The following is a 17,002-nucleotide window of genomic DNA, read 5'->3' on the forward strand; positions in this document are numbered from 1 at the left end:
ATGCATCACGCCAGAGCACACAAAATTAAATCCACTCTGGAATCGACTTCTATTTATGGTCGATATATTTGTTATTGCCAAATCTGAGATCCTTCTAGCCACTGTAAGCTTCGGGGGAAGTATGAATGTAGTCGGTGGGTTCATCCAGGGATGCTCGATGGTCAGGGCCATAGTAGAATATGCCAGAGAATGAAAGATCTATTCTCAGTATGCCCCTCTCATATTTTGTAAAAAGAAGGTTAATGTTATGCATCCTGTCAAATTCGATATGCCAGTGTGTGGGGCAACTTCAAGTAATCTACCTCCACTATAGTTCCTAATTTATGACCCTGCAGACACCTAATTTATCACTCTGCATACACCCTCTTTAGAGTAGTAAGGGGGCCACTTCCTTTGGTGGGTCCACTATTGGTTCTCAAACTATAGTTACCTTTTTTCTTAGTTGGCTCTGCTACTATTCCTCGAAGGGATGTTCACTAATATGTTCGCTTCGGTGCTAGATCAGTTGATATCATTGATTGATAAACAGTGTCCATTGATTCAGCCTCTCCTTTTATTTTAGTACCCTACTATTCGCAAATCTAACAACTAGAATTGCAAGCTGATGTGAATCTAATCAAACGTTTTGTTTCGTCTACTGTCCAATCGGATCATTAAGTTCTCCATATGCTACAATTGTGGATCTATATAATTGTAAAATGATATATTCATATATTCATCAAAATTTGATGTTGTAGATCTCTTTTGAGGTTAATTATTTTAATTTCCTCCACAAATCTTTATGTTTCTACAAATGCTCCTCGCAAGAAACATTTATCATGTAATCAAAGATCATGTTGACGATTATTAGGTGAAAAAGATGAAATGTTTGGATAAGAAATGGGTCGGTTGTCAAATAATAGAACATCCCAGTAATAAAGGCAAGGTTTTAGGTTTCATTCATAGATGTTCTATGAAATCGTTAATTAGAGGTCAATAAAAATACAGATTAAGCTAGGATCCTCACTTTTAATATGACTCCAAGTGTAGTGTTGGAGAATGAGCTACACTTTAACTAGAGATGGACCGATCACTAAGATGACAAGTACTTCAGCGGTAAAGCACCCCGATAATAAATGGGATGTCTCAAATTTGAATCTTATGGACTCCATGAAATTTTTTAAATGATATCAGAATTTAAAGAATCTAAACCATCCGAAACTAAAATCTTCACCTACACTATGATTCAAGCGACGTATAAGAAAATAAGACACATCCAAATTATAGATTGACTGATCACCAAACAGACACGAAAGTTAATAATGAAATACTTTTAAAGCCAATAAATGAGACTCAACAAAAAAAAGAAATGGACTGATCACCATAAAGACATGAAAGTCAATAATAAAACACCTTTACAGGTGTAAAAGATTGTAAAATTTTACTCTACATCATAAAAGGTATAACAATATCTCGGACTGCTGCAACCCAACATGGACACAGATAAATTAATCACACATACAAATATATCTGCACGATTTTATTTATCAATGAAAACTAAGGCTCAACCCTGAATTTTGCCTTGGCATAATCAACTATTGCATCGTCATGGATACCTAACATTGCCATATTACTTGGTAGAGGGACTCAGTTTTCCTGATAGAAGAGATTCATAGTTTAAATTTTATCCGCTGCCAAATACAATTCAAAGCAAATATATTTTATCCTATTACACAGCATAATATACGAGCTGCTATATCAGTCCGCTGGTAGTTCTATCTACGTTGGGAAATAACGAAATTTTTAACTGTGATTCATACAACTATTGGACTGTACCCAACTGTGACCATAATTAGGAAAGCCTAATATGTAACTCTTTCAAGAACAGCCCAAATATCTAATTCTTGAGAAATTAAGACTAATGTTGAGGAAAACCCTTCTGTTGTTCTTTGGATATGCTTTAATTGGCTGATTCAGACGCCAGAGCGGAAGAAGACGAGGCAGAACTTGAAAGAAGTCGCATCTCGTGTGAATAAGAGCCAGCTGGTGGAGGAAAATCCGATGTAGAACCCGGTCCAAGAGGAGAGTATGCTGCGGTAGGCAGTATGGGTGGAAGGCGAGGCAGCGGCACTTCGAAGTTTAAGAGCTGGAGTACTTGCCTTATTGTAGGTCTGGTAAAAGGATCTGGATGCGAGCACCATAGTCCTATCATAATCAGCGTCTCCATTTCTGCCCTGTCGAACTCTCCATTCAAACTGCTGTCGGCTGCGTCAAACAATCTTCCTTGCCCGTATAAATTCCACACCCGCTCCACAAGGCGTGTCATTGATTCTCCCAGGCTGAAATCAAGGGCTCGCATTCCGCAAGCAATTTCCAAAGCAACGGCTCCAAAGCTGAAGACGTCTGATTCTGAGCTGGAGATTCCTGTGACTGCACATTCAGGGGCCAGGTACCCGAGAGTTTCTGCTATAGTCGAGGTTTGAGACCATTGATTATGCTTCACCAGTCGTGCCAATCCGAACTCCAGCTTTGCATTGAATTCAGAATCCAGCATAACATTGCTTGATTTAATGTCTCTGTGCAAAACACATTCATCCCACAACTCGTGAAGGTAAAGAAGCGCAGAGGCTATGTCGGAGGCAATTCTATACCTGCGCCTCCAATCTAGCTCTCCTCTTCTTGATCCAAAGATGAATTTGTCTAGACTTTCATTAGGCATATACTCGTAGACCAATATGAGTCTAGCCTTTTCATGGCACCAGCCCAACAACTGAACCAAATTCCGATGTCTTAGACGGGTAATTGTGCTTATTTCTGCAAGATATTCCTTTTTCCCTTGCCTTGATCCAGCTGATATGCGTTTTACTGCTACGATTTCGTCCGAGTTCACTAAAATAGCTTTGTAGACATCGCCGAAGCCTCCATGTCCCAGCTTGTAGGATTCGCTGAAATTATTAGTGCCCGCGCTGAGTTCCCCGTAAGTAAATTTACGGGGAATATGATCCACCACCATCTCTATATCTGCCTCCATATCTGACTCTCTTTGGTCTTCCATTCTGTGAGATGTTGGTCTGCTTCGTTTTTTATAATAGATGATAAAGGAGATCAAACTAGTTACAATCAAACCGGCAAAACCGATTGCTATAGTTACCTTCCATGGGAACTCCCTTTTCTCTCCACCATCGGAAGATCTAGAAATGGTGCTGGTGAGGTTCCAAAAGGTAAGCTTGTGAATCTCACTTCACTTGAATGCAGTGGCAGAAAATCCCACCACAATCTCTTCGGGAAGATAGTGTGTCAAATCTATTTTATGTGCCAGTTTCCATGGTCCTTTGCCGTTGCATCTACACGAAGCAAAAACTTCCAACACATTTTCTTGGCCGCGGTAATCTACCCGAACGTCCCATGTTTCACCGCCATTCAATCTTTGATGGAGAGGGCGAGTGGCTGCAGAGTTGATTGTGTTGACATCAATTCCAATGTGGTTACTGTCTTTATCCCACGGTGAATTACTATATGTGTCGAACTCAACAACTAGAAGTTTAGTGGATGATTTCCCGTCATTGTCAGGGCTGAAAAGGCCAAGATATCCGTTCTTTCCTGTGAAAGACAGATTGTAATCCGATTCTCTACGCCCCATGAAAAAAGAAAGCCCATCCCCTCCATAATCTGGAACATCAGCAGTGCTTTGGTTAGTCCAGTCCATTTGAAACTGAAAATGTGTGGTAAAGTTGGCAACAGCTTTAGTAGAAGCGTCCCATAGAGAAATCGTTTCATTGTATGCCGCTCTCCCTACAGATCCATTGCCTCGTAAACCCTTCATGCTATCTGTAAGTTGTAATACACCAGTATTAACAAATATTGCATCTGCACCAAGTGCAATACGATTTGCAGGGGAATGATCTGCAGCAGAAGAATTCCATTCAAAGCTAACTTGGGCATTTTTGGCTTCGAGAGGTGAAATTCCTAATATAGATAAATGCAATATCACAGAAACAGCAACTACTGGTAGAGTAGTAATAGCCATTAAAGAGTCGAGGAAAGGAAAATCAGCTTAACAAAGCCTTTCTGCTAAAAACTATTTTTGGAACATCGCGAGCAGCAGACTTAAATTTCGTTCAAACAAAGATTCAACATGGACACCTTCGCTGCAAAATCAGTAGTTTCGTAGATACTACGTTCGGAAGAAGTTTCCACTATTATCATCATCTCTAGTCGTCGATGTGATTCAACACAATGAATCCAATGACGAATAATTGTCTTCTTATGCCATACTGGTCCCCAAATTGGATTGCGACAGTCTGACCAGTGGAATGGTGGAACGTTCACGTGATGCACAACTACGAGACTTAGTCGCAAAACTGATGTCTTGACGATTCTTCATTGAATGTCATAATCAAGCTTAGAAAATTGCAAAGTACAACAATAGCACATAACATTCAGTTTTATGTGGAAAAACCTTGTAAAAATATATCAGTAAAAAACTATGGGCAAATTGTCTTTCGTATTAATTCTCAGGAATTATAGAGTTACAACAATCTCAAAACAATACATCAAAACGACTTCGAGGAGCATAAAATAGTTGATTTGCAAAGTCCTAATTGATGACAACTTACTAACTATAGTAAGTGATAGGGAGGTTGAGTGAGAAGTTGCTCAATAGGCCTAAATTGGTTTAATCTAGCTAGTGGACCCAAATGATATGCTTTTTCTTTGTTTTCAATTAGTGTTTGCAATAACAAACTTCAACACCCACACCTCTTCTCAATCAACCACCCCATTGTGTGTTTTACAACTTTGTTCTAGGTTGCTTCCTCAATGTTACTCAAGTCCACCATAGGTCCACACCCCAAGTTGTTGCCTCAACTGTCAATTTTGATTGAATTAGGCCATTTTGTGTATTTCAACTGACAATCTAGACTTGTTCAAATGCACCATCACAAAGTCCCCAACTGAAAATTGAACATCCCTCTTTGATGCATCCACTTTAGCTTTCAATTTCTGTGAGGTATCCTGAAGAGTCTTTCTCACTTGCTCATGAAATTCCTTCATTGATTGAGCCATGTCATCTATTGTACCACTCTTTTGTTGCATGCTACCATGATCCTTTAACTCCATGACACCCCTTGGGTGCATACCATAAACAATCTCAAAGGGACTCTTACCAGTTGACCCGTTAACACTATCATTATATGCAAATTTTGCTTGATGGATGAGCTAGTCCCAACTTTGGCCATATTACTTTATCAAACACCTTAAGAGGTTTCTAAGAGTCCTATTGACCACCTCAGTTTGGCCATCAGTCTGTGGGTGATAAGGTGAACCAAAAGAAAGATTAGTACCCAATCTTTTCCACAATGTCTTCCAAAAATGGCCAAGAAACTTAACATCTCTATCAAAAATAATGCTAGAAGGTAAACCATGGATTCTAATCACTTCCTTGGAAAACAAATAGGCTATACGACTAGCATTATGTGTAGTCTTGCAAGGAATAAAGTGTGCCATTTTACTAAATCTATCCACAATCACAAAAATGCTATCAAAACTAGCTTGAGTCTTAGGTAATCCTACCACAAAATCCATGCTAACACATTCCCAAGGCCTTGTAGGAATTGGAAGAGGCTGATAAAGACCAGCACTAGAAGTATTACGTTTTGCTTTTTGACAAACCATACATTGCTCCACATACCTTCTAACATCTTGCTGCATTTTAGGCCAATAATAGAAACGTTGCACCAACTCCAATGTCTTGTTGAGACCAAAGTGTCCACTCAAACACCCATTGTGCTTTTCTTGAATCAAATTCTCCCTCATTGAGCTTTTTGGAACACATAGCTGCCCCCCTTTAAACAACAAACCATTTTGCAAAGTATAATCAGCATATTCACTATAAAAAGAATTATCAAATGCTTGGCAAAACTAATAGATAGCTGCAAAATCTTCATCATTAGGATACATTCCTTTGAAGCATTCTATGCCAATACTCTAAACATGTACCTCCTGCATTGTTAGAATCCTTCTACTCAAAGCATATGCTACCTTATTGCATTGTCCTTTCTTGTGCTTAAGAGTAAAAGTGTATGATTGTAAGTACTCAACCCATTTAACATGCCTATGATTTAACTTATCTTGTGAATTCCAGAAACTCAAAGCCTGGTTATCTATATAAACAACAAACTCCTTTGGAAGCAAATAATGTCTCCTCTTTCTAAGTGCTTGAACTAAAGAATAGAGTTCCAAATCATAGGAAGAGTACTTTTTAGCATCATTCAACTTTTCACTAAAGAAAGATACAGATCTATTATCATGACTCAACACTGCACCTACTGCAACATTACTAGCATCACATTCAATAGTAAATAACTTGTCAAAACTAGGAAGTATAAGCACTGGTTGAGAAGCAACCTTAGTTTTCAAAAGTTCAAACCCCTTATTTGCAGCATTTGTCCACTAAAACTTTACCTTAGCTCCACCTTTTATAGTATCAAGCATTGGTGCACAAATTTCACTAAACCCTCTGATGAACTTCCTGTAGAATTGTGCTAAACCATGAAAACTTTGAATATCACTTGCTGATTTGGGTGTAGGCCAATTAGTGATGGCTTCCACCTTGGTTTTATCCATTTTCAAATCTCCACCTGAGATCACAAAGCCAAGATAAACCAATTCCCGTTTCATAAAATCACACTTTTCCAAATTCATTGTCAGTTGTTCATCATATAATTTGTTCAAAACAATTTCAAGATGCTTCAAATGCTCTTCTTTAGCTTTACTGAATATTAGAATGTCATCTAAGTACACCACTACAAATTTACCAATGAAATCATGCAACACTTCATTCATGAGTCTCATGAAAGTACTTGGGGCATTAGAAAGACCAAATGGCATAACTAGCCACTCATAAAGACCCTCATTTGTTTTGAAGGTTGTTTTCCATTTATCACCTTCTTTTATCTTGATTTGGTGATAACCACTCTTGAGGTCAATTTTTGTGAAGTACTTTAAACCTCCCAAACAATCCATCAAATCCTCAATCCTTGGAATGGGAAATCTATGCCTGATAGTGATTCTATTAATGGCTCCTGAATCTGTGCATAATCTCCATGCACTTCCTTTCTTACGTGCTAAAACGACAGGTACTGCACAAGGACTTATACTTTTTCCTATCAAATTTTGATCTAGGAGTTCTTGCACTTGTCTTGCCATTTCTTTGTTCTATTTAGGTGTCATCTTATAGGCTTCTTTGTTCGATAAAGAGGCTCCTAGTATGAAATCTATCTGATGGCTAATGGCTCTAGGAGGTGGTAAGGTTGCAGGTGTTCCATCCCTTATAATTTATTTAAAGTTATCAAGTATATGTTGCACTTCTTGTGGTATTTCAACCTTCTTCTCCTTCTTTTCTTCCTTGGGTGTCACTATGAGTGCAAATCCCACTCCTTTACCCTCTTCAAGTCTATTAATAAACTCTATCTTATTCACTATTAAAACATTCTGATTCTTTGAACTGTTGTCCTCTTTCTCTCCATTTAAAGACTGAATTTTGTATTTAACACCATCCTTCTGAAATGAGTAGGAGTTCTTTTCACCATTGTGTATGGCTTTCTTGTCAAATTGCCAAGGTCTACCAAGAAGTAGATGACAAGTATCCATTGGAAGAATATCACATAAGATCTTATCTTGATACCCTCCTATGGTGAATTATACCCATGTTTGTTCATTGATAAGAACATGTTGCTCCCTTTTCAAGCATGTGACTCTATAGGGATGTGTGTGAGGGATTCTTTCTAGTTTGAGTTTCCTCACTGCTTCTTCTGAAACTATGTTATCTATGGATCCTGAATCAATGACCACCTTGCATACCTTTTGCATGATCTTGCACTTAATTATAAACAATGGCCTTCTTTGAATAGGTTCTTCCTTGATTGGTTCCTTTATCAAGACTCTTCTCATCATCAAACTCTCACCATCTTCTATTGTTAAGCTCACTTCACAAGCTTTGCTGCTTGCTGCATTTTCTTGCACATAATTCACTTTCCTTTCACCTCCTTGTGATGAAGTGGGTTCCTCTGGACATCTGTAGGTAGGGTTCCCCAACTTCTGATAGTTGTAGCATTTCATGGTGGAGAAGTATGACCCTCTTCCTGGTCTACTAGATCTACCTCTACCCGGGTTTCTAGATCCCCTTCCTCTATAGCTGCTCTTGCTATATGAATCCCCACTTTTCTCAATAAGTTTGGATTCTCCTTGTGACCTTTGATCTCCTCTTCCAACAAAACTTCCTCTATGGCCTCTACCATCTCTACCCCTACCTCTGCCTCTGCCTTTGTTGCTTTGCTCTTTCTTTTTCTTGTTCTTTTCTTCCACTTTGAGTGCTAGTTGATAACACTTGTGAACTATTTGTGGACACAACAAACTCATCTCTTCTTGTATGTTCCATCTCAGTCCATTCAAATACCTTGCTAATTTTATACTCTCATCCTATACTACCTTGGATCTCATGCATAGTTTTTGAAACTCCTCAATGTAGCTACTGACATCTAAGTCTTTTTGTCTCAAGTTTTGTCTTTTCCTATGTAGTTGGATCTCATAGTCTTTAGGAAGATGAGTTTCTCTAATTTTGGTTACCATTGCTTTCCAAGTGGCTATTGGTTTCTTACCTTCTTTCACCCTTTCCTCTTGGATGAACTTCCACCAAGTTAAGGCTGCCCCACTCATCCTTGATTTTACTACTTTAACCTTTTGTGCTTCAGTTATTCCATCACATTCAAAATGGTTTTTCAGGCCTTCAATCCATTCTATAAGAGCATCTGGATCCATCTTTCCACTGAAAAGAGCCACTCCCTCTAAGGTTTTACCACTCATGGCTCTCAAAGCCTTCAAGAATGTTTCTTGCTCAAGAACTGGGTTAGGTATTGGAACCTCATCTTCTATTGCCACCATTTTGCCCTTATCTCCAACCTTATGATGGACTTCTCTAGTCTTAACTTCAACTTCAACTAGTTTTGTTGCTAGCTACTCCAACCTCTCTCTAAGTGCTCTATTTTCTTCTTCTTGGTCTTCGACCTTCTTGGCTAACTCAACATTAGTCACCATGTTTTCTTCTAAGGATTATATTGATCCTAGGTTAATTTTTTTTCTCCTTTTACCTGAATCTTACTCAAGCTCTGATACCACTATGATAGGGAGGTTGAGTGAGAAGTTTCTCAATAGGCCTAAATTGGTTTAATCTATCAAGTGGACCTAACAGATATTCTTTTCCTTTGTTTTCAATTAGTGTTTGCAATAACAAACTTCAACACCCACACCTCTTCTCAATCAACCACCCCATTATGTGTTATACAACTTTGTTCTAGCTTGCTTCCTCAATGTTACTCAAGTCCTCCACCATAGGTCCACACCCCAAGTTGATGCCTTAACTGTCAATTTTGATTGAATTATGCCATTTTTTGTATTTCAACTATCCATCAAGAGTTTGCAATGGTTCTAACATCATATAGGCAATCAGATTCACTTTTTGTCAAAACAAGGCTAAAAGGCTACTAGCTCGTGGAGGCCTAATTGGAGTGATTTCTACTTGTGTAGTGAAACGATGGCTAAACCAGCCTTGAAACCTAATTTGGAAGGTGTCTACAAGGTCCAAACTCAAATATTTTTGAGGTCTTAGCTCCTAAGAAGGTGGTTTAATGACTGTCCATAATTTTAGGCAAGAAAGGAGGGTTTTGAGAGGGTTTTGTGCATGCAACATAGGAAGTCTCTTTTAGACATTAAACCAAGATTCCAAACTCTTGAAGAACATTTTCCACACCATTTTTAACACTTCCCCAACTTTGCCCTGCATGACATTACATCAAACACTTGCTATGCAAACTGAAAAATGACTGTTAAATGCACTGTCACTGTCAAATTCACTATTTTGCTGCACTTTGAAAGGGTTAGAACTTCAAGGAAAACTTCACCAAGGTTTGTAAAATTCTCCAAACACTTTGTCAACACTTTCCACAAGATTTCAAAGCCTGAATATGTTCATTAATCAACTTTGGATGCAAAAGACATTAAATTCCCCAAAATTGGGTACTTGTTGCCAGCTATAACTCAACACACTTGCAAGGTGAAATAAACATTGTTTGGAGCTCCAAATACATCTAAAACTCCAAGGAAACTAGTGCAGACCTCTTCCTTAAGTTTTTTCACTTAATTGACCTTTGAGCACAAACTTGTCTGAGTCTTTGTTCACATTGCTAGCCAAATCCATCTCCAACTTGCCTAGCATGAACTCAAAAGAACTTCTTTTGCACAACCCTAGCCAAAAAATGAATTATTTACACTGTACATGAGCAATAAAACTTTTCTAAGTCCATCCATGGGAGCCCAAACCTAGAATTAGATAAGTTGATGCATTTTGGAGGCCAAAACCCTTGACAGCGAAACCAAAGAGCAAAAATGAAACAATTTTATAAAACCAACTTCCAAATGCACAACCTGCAAAGAAATTACATAAAGTGAATTAGATATACACTAAGTTCACTGTCCATAAGGTACAGTATGGAAATGATAAGCCCAGTATGGACTGTTGTACAAAATGAAGCTCAAAACATGAGAAAAAATAGAAAATTGCTGCCCTTTTGATTAATTATGATAGAAAGTACAAAATCCAACCCTATACCAAGAAGAGGGAGGAATATAAATAGAATTATGAGGTGGTTATCAATTCCTATATGGACATAAGGCATTTTTGTCTTCTTTTTACAAAAAAAGTGTCCAAAATGACAACTTTTACAAACAAAATGATAACTTTTGTTGCTCCAAGTGGCAATTTGAGCAACCCAACACAACCAACCTTCCAAAACCACCTAGAACTGATTAAAAACACTTTATAAACATGTTTCAATTCTTTTCAAATCATGGCTAAGCCTATAAGGCAATTTTCCACTTTTTAGCCCTTTTGGCCTAGAAGCACAAAATTGACAATTCAAGCCCTAAGAAGCAAAAATTGATCTCTCAAGCACAAAATGAGATCAAAAACTTATTAAATGACTAAAAAAAACCTATGACAACATTTTAAAACTAACAAGACACTTAAGCATGAAAAATACCAAAAGTAGAGAGTATAAGCAAAATTAGTTGCTCATGCACCAGTAAGTATGACTCACACAACTACATGTAAAACACATGTCAAAATTACTATTTATAGAGAGTCGCAATTTTTTTTTTGTGTCTCCCGGTAAGATGCCTCGCCTAATGGCGAGCGCCTAGTGGCGCACTAGTAGGTAATCCATGATTACGCAACCACTACTAGCTAAGAGGTCATGATGACTCAACCATTGCAAGGTAAGAGCCCAATTTGGACTTCACATTCCAACATTCTCCCACTTGAAGCCATATTTTAAACTCTAAATAATTCCTCTACCAAAAGCCCATTTCCAATGCCACCTATCATCACATAATTTCTAGACCAAGAGAAGCTCTACACCAAATGAACTTCTCTCTACTAATAGGTTTTGTCATAATATCTGCAAGGTTAACGTCAGTGTGAATCTTGGCTAAAGAGATCTATCCTCCTTCCACTACTTCATGAACAAAGTGATATTTAATATCAATATGCTTTGTACTGGAATGGTATGCTGAGTTCCATGCAAAGTGTAAAGCACTTTGGCTGTCACAATGCAGTACCATGTTATCTTGCTTCATTTGCAATTCACCCAAAAGCCCATGAAACTGAATTGCCTCCTTGCTAGTCTGTGTTGCTGCCATATATTTAGCCTCAATAGTAGACAATGCCACCACTGTCTACAACTTTGACACCCAACTAGTAACACCTCTAGCTAAACAAAAAGCATAACTGTAATGTGGAAAAAGGTGATGAGGAGATTAAGTGGAAAGCTTTACCCTCCTTAAAAAAGGAGTGAAATTTTCACAAAGGATTCTCTTCAACCTCTCATGCACATTACATTTAAAAGAGGGGGTTGAATTCACTAGATCCAATCTCAATGGAAAGAGATTGAATGCTAAGTGAATTGATAATGAATTTGGAAAGTAAAGTAACACCTCTTTTAGAATGGACAGGTTGAATTAAGCAATTTGAGACTGTGTAAAGATGACAAAGAAATTATTATAACTTGAGATATAAATGTGGGATGAAGATGTGCACCTGGAATTAGCAGTAAAATGTCAAGACCAAGCTCCCCAATGAATTTGGGTGAAAGTTGTCAAACTGGGTTGAAAGTGTTCTTGGTCCTCCAAAAAATCCACATGGCAAAAAAGATTTTTCCATTTCTAAACATGAAGCCTAAACCTGCAACTGCAATTACAGCTACGCACTTGTGACCTACACACAGAAAAGAGAGGAGAGATTGTTGGGATTGGGGGTTTGCCTTCAAGTCAAACCCTATTTTGGAATTAACCGAATGATGAAAAATACTTGCAAGCAAATGAAAGGAAATGTTTGAAGTAGAATTAACCTCAAGAGAGAATCTATTTGAAATGTAGATAGAGTTGTTTGAAAGGATATGCAAAGTTGAATGCTTTGAATGTTGAAAGAGATCTCCTCTTCAATGGTTGAATTCTTGACTTGAATGCAACACATAGCCCTAAAAGGAGGCCTTAGATTCTCAATGGATGTTTGAATGCTCGAATGCTTGAATGTTTGAACACTTGAATGCTTGATTTTGCCTATTGAACTTATTGAACTCATGTGCGAATAGGAGGGGAAAATGTGTCTTAGGAAAATGTGTCTTATATACTTGCCAATTAAGGTTTGTAATTGATTTTCCATCTTAGGCTGACATAGGAAAAATTTTCCCACTTCATAATTGACAAGTCCAATGCAAGGTTTAAGTGAAGGGGGCTCAAAATAGGGCAAGGACAAGGGAGCCATGCCCCTGTCCTACACTAATTTAGGATAGAAAGAAGGAACAAAAAGTATGGGGTGTAAGGAAATTCATGTTTCAGGTGGTATGAGCATGTCTTGGTTCTCCAGTCAGGCCTAAGGATTCATGTGAAGACCCAAATGTGATTGAAAATTGCAAGGTCATAATTTTATGACACTACATTTAGCCCTCACTTTAGTGAGAGTATAATAGTATGCCAACACTACTGGTAAAGTACAAGGAAACAAGATTGAAAGACTTTCACCACATCAAGGAGGCAAGATACACCAAGACCCCAGTGGACTAAGGATCTTAAAACTTCGATTGACAAAGTAAAAGGGAAGATCAAGAGGAAGAAACCATGACTACAAGTAGCAAGGTTCCCCTCACTATGAGACATGAAAAAGAAGGGATACCAAGAATTAAAAAGTAAAGCCAAGTTCACTAAGTAAATTTAAGTATCAAAAAGAAAAATATGAGTGGAGTGTATGCCCCCATGTTAAAGCGATCACGCACGCCTTATCAGGGGCTATTTCTTTAAGGTAGGATACACCAAAGAGAGAGAAGGAGAGGGAGCACATTATTGCAAGGATTTAGCCCCCAATCAAGGAATAAACCCAAGGATAATGAACACATAAACACAAAGTACAAGGTAGTTTCACTTTCCTCAGGTTCAGTATGTTGTATAATAACTCATGTATATCATGTATATATATGCATAGAATAGTTGTCATTCCCCAAAGAAAGGAAACCACCTTGGAAGAAGGGAACACAGGTGTCTTTTGAGTCAACATGAAAGAGACCAAAAGAGATCTCAATGCTTTGCATCATCCTCAAGTAGACATCACTAGGGAAAATAGAATAATAGGGATACACATAGAAGAATGGTCACAACAGAGAAACAGAAGAGAGAGAGGTGGAGGATCTATGGTGCTAATGAAGCTAGTCTAGCATGACATCTACCTTCCGATCTTGCTGATCACTATTTCGGGAGGCAAAAAATATGCTAGAGGAGCAACATTGAGCACAATAGATGGAGCTATCACAAGATCCAAACAAGGACTATGCTCATGTGCTAAGTCATTTTGTTCATTTCAAGGAGCTAGGATTAAGGCTTTTGAAAGTTCTAGTAATAAATGTTTGTCAATATCAACATATTCATATTCACTATCAGAAGCATTAGGAGTTGTATTACTATCATGAATAACATTTTCACCTATTTCTTCATCAATATTTATAGAAAGAGGTGCTTGAAAATGAATAGAAGTAAAACCATCACATTTTTTTTGCAACTTATGATTTGGAGATTAGGTTCAACATCTTTCTTAGGAGAAAAGAAAATCATGTCAACTGTTGGAGTTCTGGGAGATTGAATATTTTGAGGAACAACTTCATGAGCTCAAGCACGATGTTTTTGTCAGCGTTCTCTCACACAATGATTCTGTTGAGTTTTAGCAGAAGGATGAGAAGAAGGAGGAAAATTTGTACATCTTTTGTAGCTGGATGTTTAGGTTGAGGTCTTTTAGGTTGGACAAGAGGAGAGGCATGTCTCTTCTCTCTATAAGAGCAAGGAGGCAAAACTACACCATATAAAGGAGGGATGTTTGGTTTAGGAAGGAGATCGGGTCCATCATGAGGAAGAGGTATAGATCTAACCTTAGGAATAATATTATTGTTATTCTTAGGAAAAGGAATAGTTTCATCCATAGGAATAGGTTGGGAATATTCCTTAACAAGAAGATTAGTTATATCCGTTAAGGGAAGAACTTCATCTTCAAGAATGATGAGAATATCAAGTTTTGGAGTTCTAGGTTGGCTCAAGGATAAGATCATATCTTTCTTCTATTTTTGATAGGATTGAAAGAGAGCATCATTTCTTGGTGGAGGAGATTGAAATTGTTGAGGCGAAAATTAATCAATAGGAACACCTGGGCTTCTTTTGGTTGGTCAAAACAAGCTATGGTTAATAGTTATGATTTCTCCATTGTGAGGAAATTTCAAACACTTATGGATTGGAGAAGAAATAGCCTTCATGGAAGATAGCCAAGGATAGCCTAACTTCACACAAAATTGTTCAGATGAAGGAATGATAACAAAGTTGACATCCATAGATTTAGTGTGAACCTCAATAGGGAGTGTAATAGAAGCAATGGTAGGACAAAAAATCCCATCGAATAACTTAATGACCACATTAGTGTTATCATAGATTGGTTTATGCAAATGTAAAGTATAAATATATTCCTCAGTGATGTCATTACCATGCAAGAAGGATGAATAAGCACATCATGAAAAGGTTTATCTTGAATCTTCGCAACTATGTACAAAGGACCATCGGGTGCTCTAATGGTCTCACTAGGGTAAAATTTGATACATTGATTCTTAGGTGTTTCTTGTTTCTCTACCATATTCACAAAATTTGGAGCCATGGTAGTAAGATCAGAGGGAGAGAAAGAAGTATGTTCAGTCTCAATCACATTAGAGGTATGAGAGGGTAAAGGATCAGTTAAAATCTTAAGATTTTGATTAGGAGGAGCCACTGATTTGTTTCCCTTATCATTCACACCTGCCACAGATATTGTACTATTATCAATCAGATCTTGAATCTTACTTTTCAACGCAAAACATTTCTCAGTATCATGACCAAGTTGACAATGAAATTGACAAAAAGAGTTATTATCCAAGTAAGGTAATTCTACCTTAGAAGGGTCAAAACATTTTATTGGAGGAAGTTTGATAACATTTATTTGTAACAACTGAGACATAATGCTATGCAAAGATTCATTCAAAGGAGTAAAATATCTTTCTCTTTTGAAAAAGCTAGAAATAGGAGGCACACCTATTGTAGCATTCACATTGTTGTTGTTGATGGGTTCATTGAATTTGATGAATCCTTTGCTTGGTTTGAACTTCGCAAACGGTTGTTGAGCATTGTCACCCTTATCACTTTGAGAGATAGGAGTGGATTTCTCTAATTGACTCGCAGTCAGTTGATAATTGTGAAGTGTTGCATATAACTATAGAAAGGAAGTAAACTCAGAAAGGAGAAGTTTATCTCTAATATTTTGGTGTAAATTAGAAATGAAAATTCTTTGAATATCAGACACTGAAAAAAAATTTCAAATGCTTATATCTACCAATGAAATCAATCACTTTCTTTAACACCTTGTTTACAATGAATTAAATCAATCAAAGTAACTTTAGGACCTATGTTGTTTTGAAACTATTGAATAAAAGCACTCGATAATTGTTGAAAAAAAAAATAGAATAGGAAGGTAAAGAGAAATACCATTATAAAGCCTTATCTCTTAATGTTCTAGTAAAAAATTTGGCCAACAATATTTGATCATAAGAAAAGTCAGTACACAAATTTTGGAATGTCTTGACATGTGTTAAAGGATCACCTTTCCCATTATAGAGTTCCAATTGAGGGACTTCAACATGTTTAGGAGGGACAACTCTAGCAATATCAAGATAAGGTGGGCTCACAACATCAAATGTGGGCGCACTAAACTTGGATTGACTCATAGAAGTGATGTGTTGTTGCAATGATGACAGAATCTGAGCAAGATTACTAATGGTTGCTTTAGTTAAGTAATTTATGTTAGACATGTTTGATTGAGAAGGTGGTGTGATTTTGTTGAAAGAAGGAATTGAATGAGAATAAGGTAGAGGAACACTATGGTAAGTAGGCATAGGTAATGATTGAGTAGGAAATGGGAGACTAAAAGGAGGAATACAATGATTAGGTGATTTCCCCCCTTGTGTCACACTGATTGGTTGAGAGACAAGAGAAATACTTATTGAAGGCATACATAAAGATGGAGGATTAATTAAGGAAGATGGATTTCCCCTATTACTAATGGTTGTAGCTATTCCATTTTGAGTTACTGTGGCCATGATGTTTGAAGTGAAAGTAGGGATTCTAGTCATTGAAGTGGTCAAAGGAATAGAATGATTGATTTGTGTAGAAGGTTGTAAATAACCTAAGGTCTCAACACAACTCTTTATAGGCATGACATTGGAATTAACAATGTGAGCAATACCACACAATATATTAATTTCATTCTTAGCAATTTGAATCATGTATTTTAGACCTTCAATTAATGGAAGAGATTCACTATTAGGTAATTATTGGGACAACCATTGTTGAAAGTTGT

General features: G+C 37.4%; 2 protein-coding genes across 2 annotated transcripts; both read right to left on the reverse strand.

Moving 5' to 3' along the window:
• Positions 1-1,939: 1,939 nt before the first annotated feature.
• LOC131876234 (L-type lectin-domain containing receptor kinase IX.1-like) lies at positions 1,940-3,034 on the reverse strand. The gene has a single exon (XM_059221114.1). It carries the CDS (start codon positions 3,032-3,034, stop codon positions 1,940-1,942), a length of 1,095 nt encoding a protein of 364 aa, XP_059077097.1.
• Positions 3,035-3,220: 186 nt separating this feature from the next.
• Positions 3,221-4,006, reverse strand: LOC131035295 (2-acetamido-2-deoxy-D-galactose-binding seed lectin 2-like). Its single transcript, XM_057966971.2, has one exon. It carries the CDS (start codon positions 4,004-4,006, stop codon positions 3,221-3,223), a length of 786 nt encoding a protein of 261 aa, XP_057822954.2.
• Between the last annotated feature and the right edge of the window lie 12,996 nt (positions 4,007-17,002).

Source organism: Cryptomeria japonica, chromosome 5 (genome assembly GCF_030272615.1).
Source record: "Cryptomeria japonica chromosome 5, Sugi_1.0, whole genome shotgun sequence".
In the NCBI taxonomy this organism is placed as follows: domain Eukaryota; kingdom Viridiplantae; phylum Streptophyta; class Pinopsida; order Cupressales; family Cupressaceae; genus Cryptomeria; species Cryptomeria japonica.

Coding starts and splice junctions, on each gene's coding strand:
- LOC131876234 (XM_059221114.1), bottom strand. CDS start 3,034: ATGGAAGACCAAAGAGAGTCAGATATGGAGGCAGATATAGAGATGGTG.
- LOC131035295 (XM_057966971.2), bottom strand. CDS start 4,006: ATGGCTATTACTACTCTACCAGTAGTTGCTGTTTCTGTGATATTGCAT.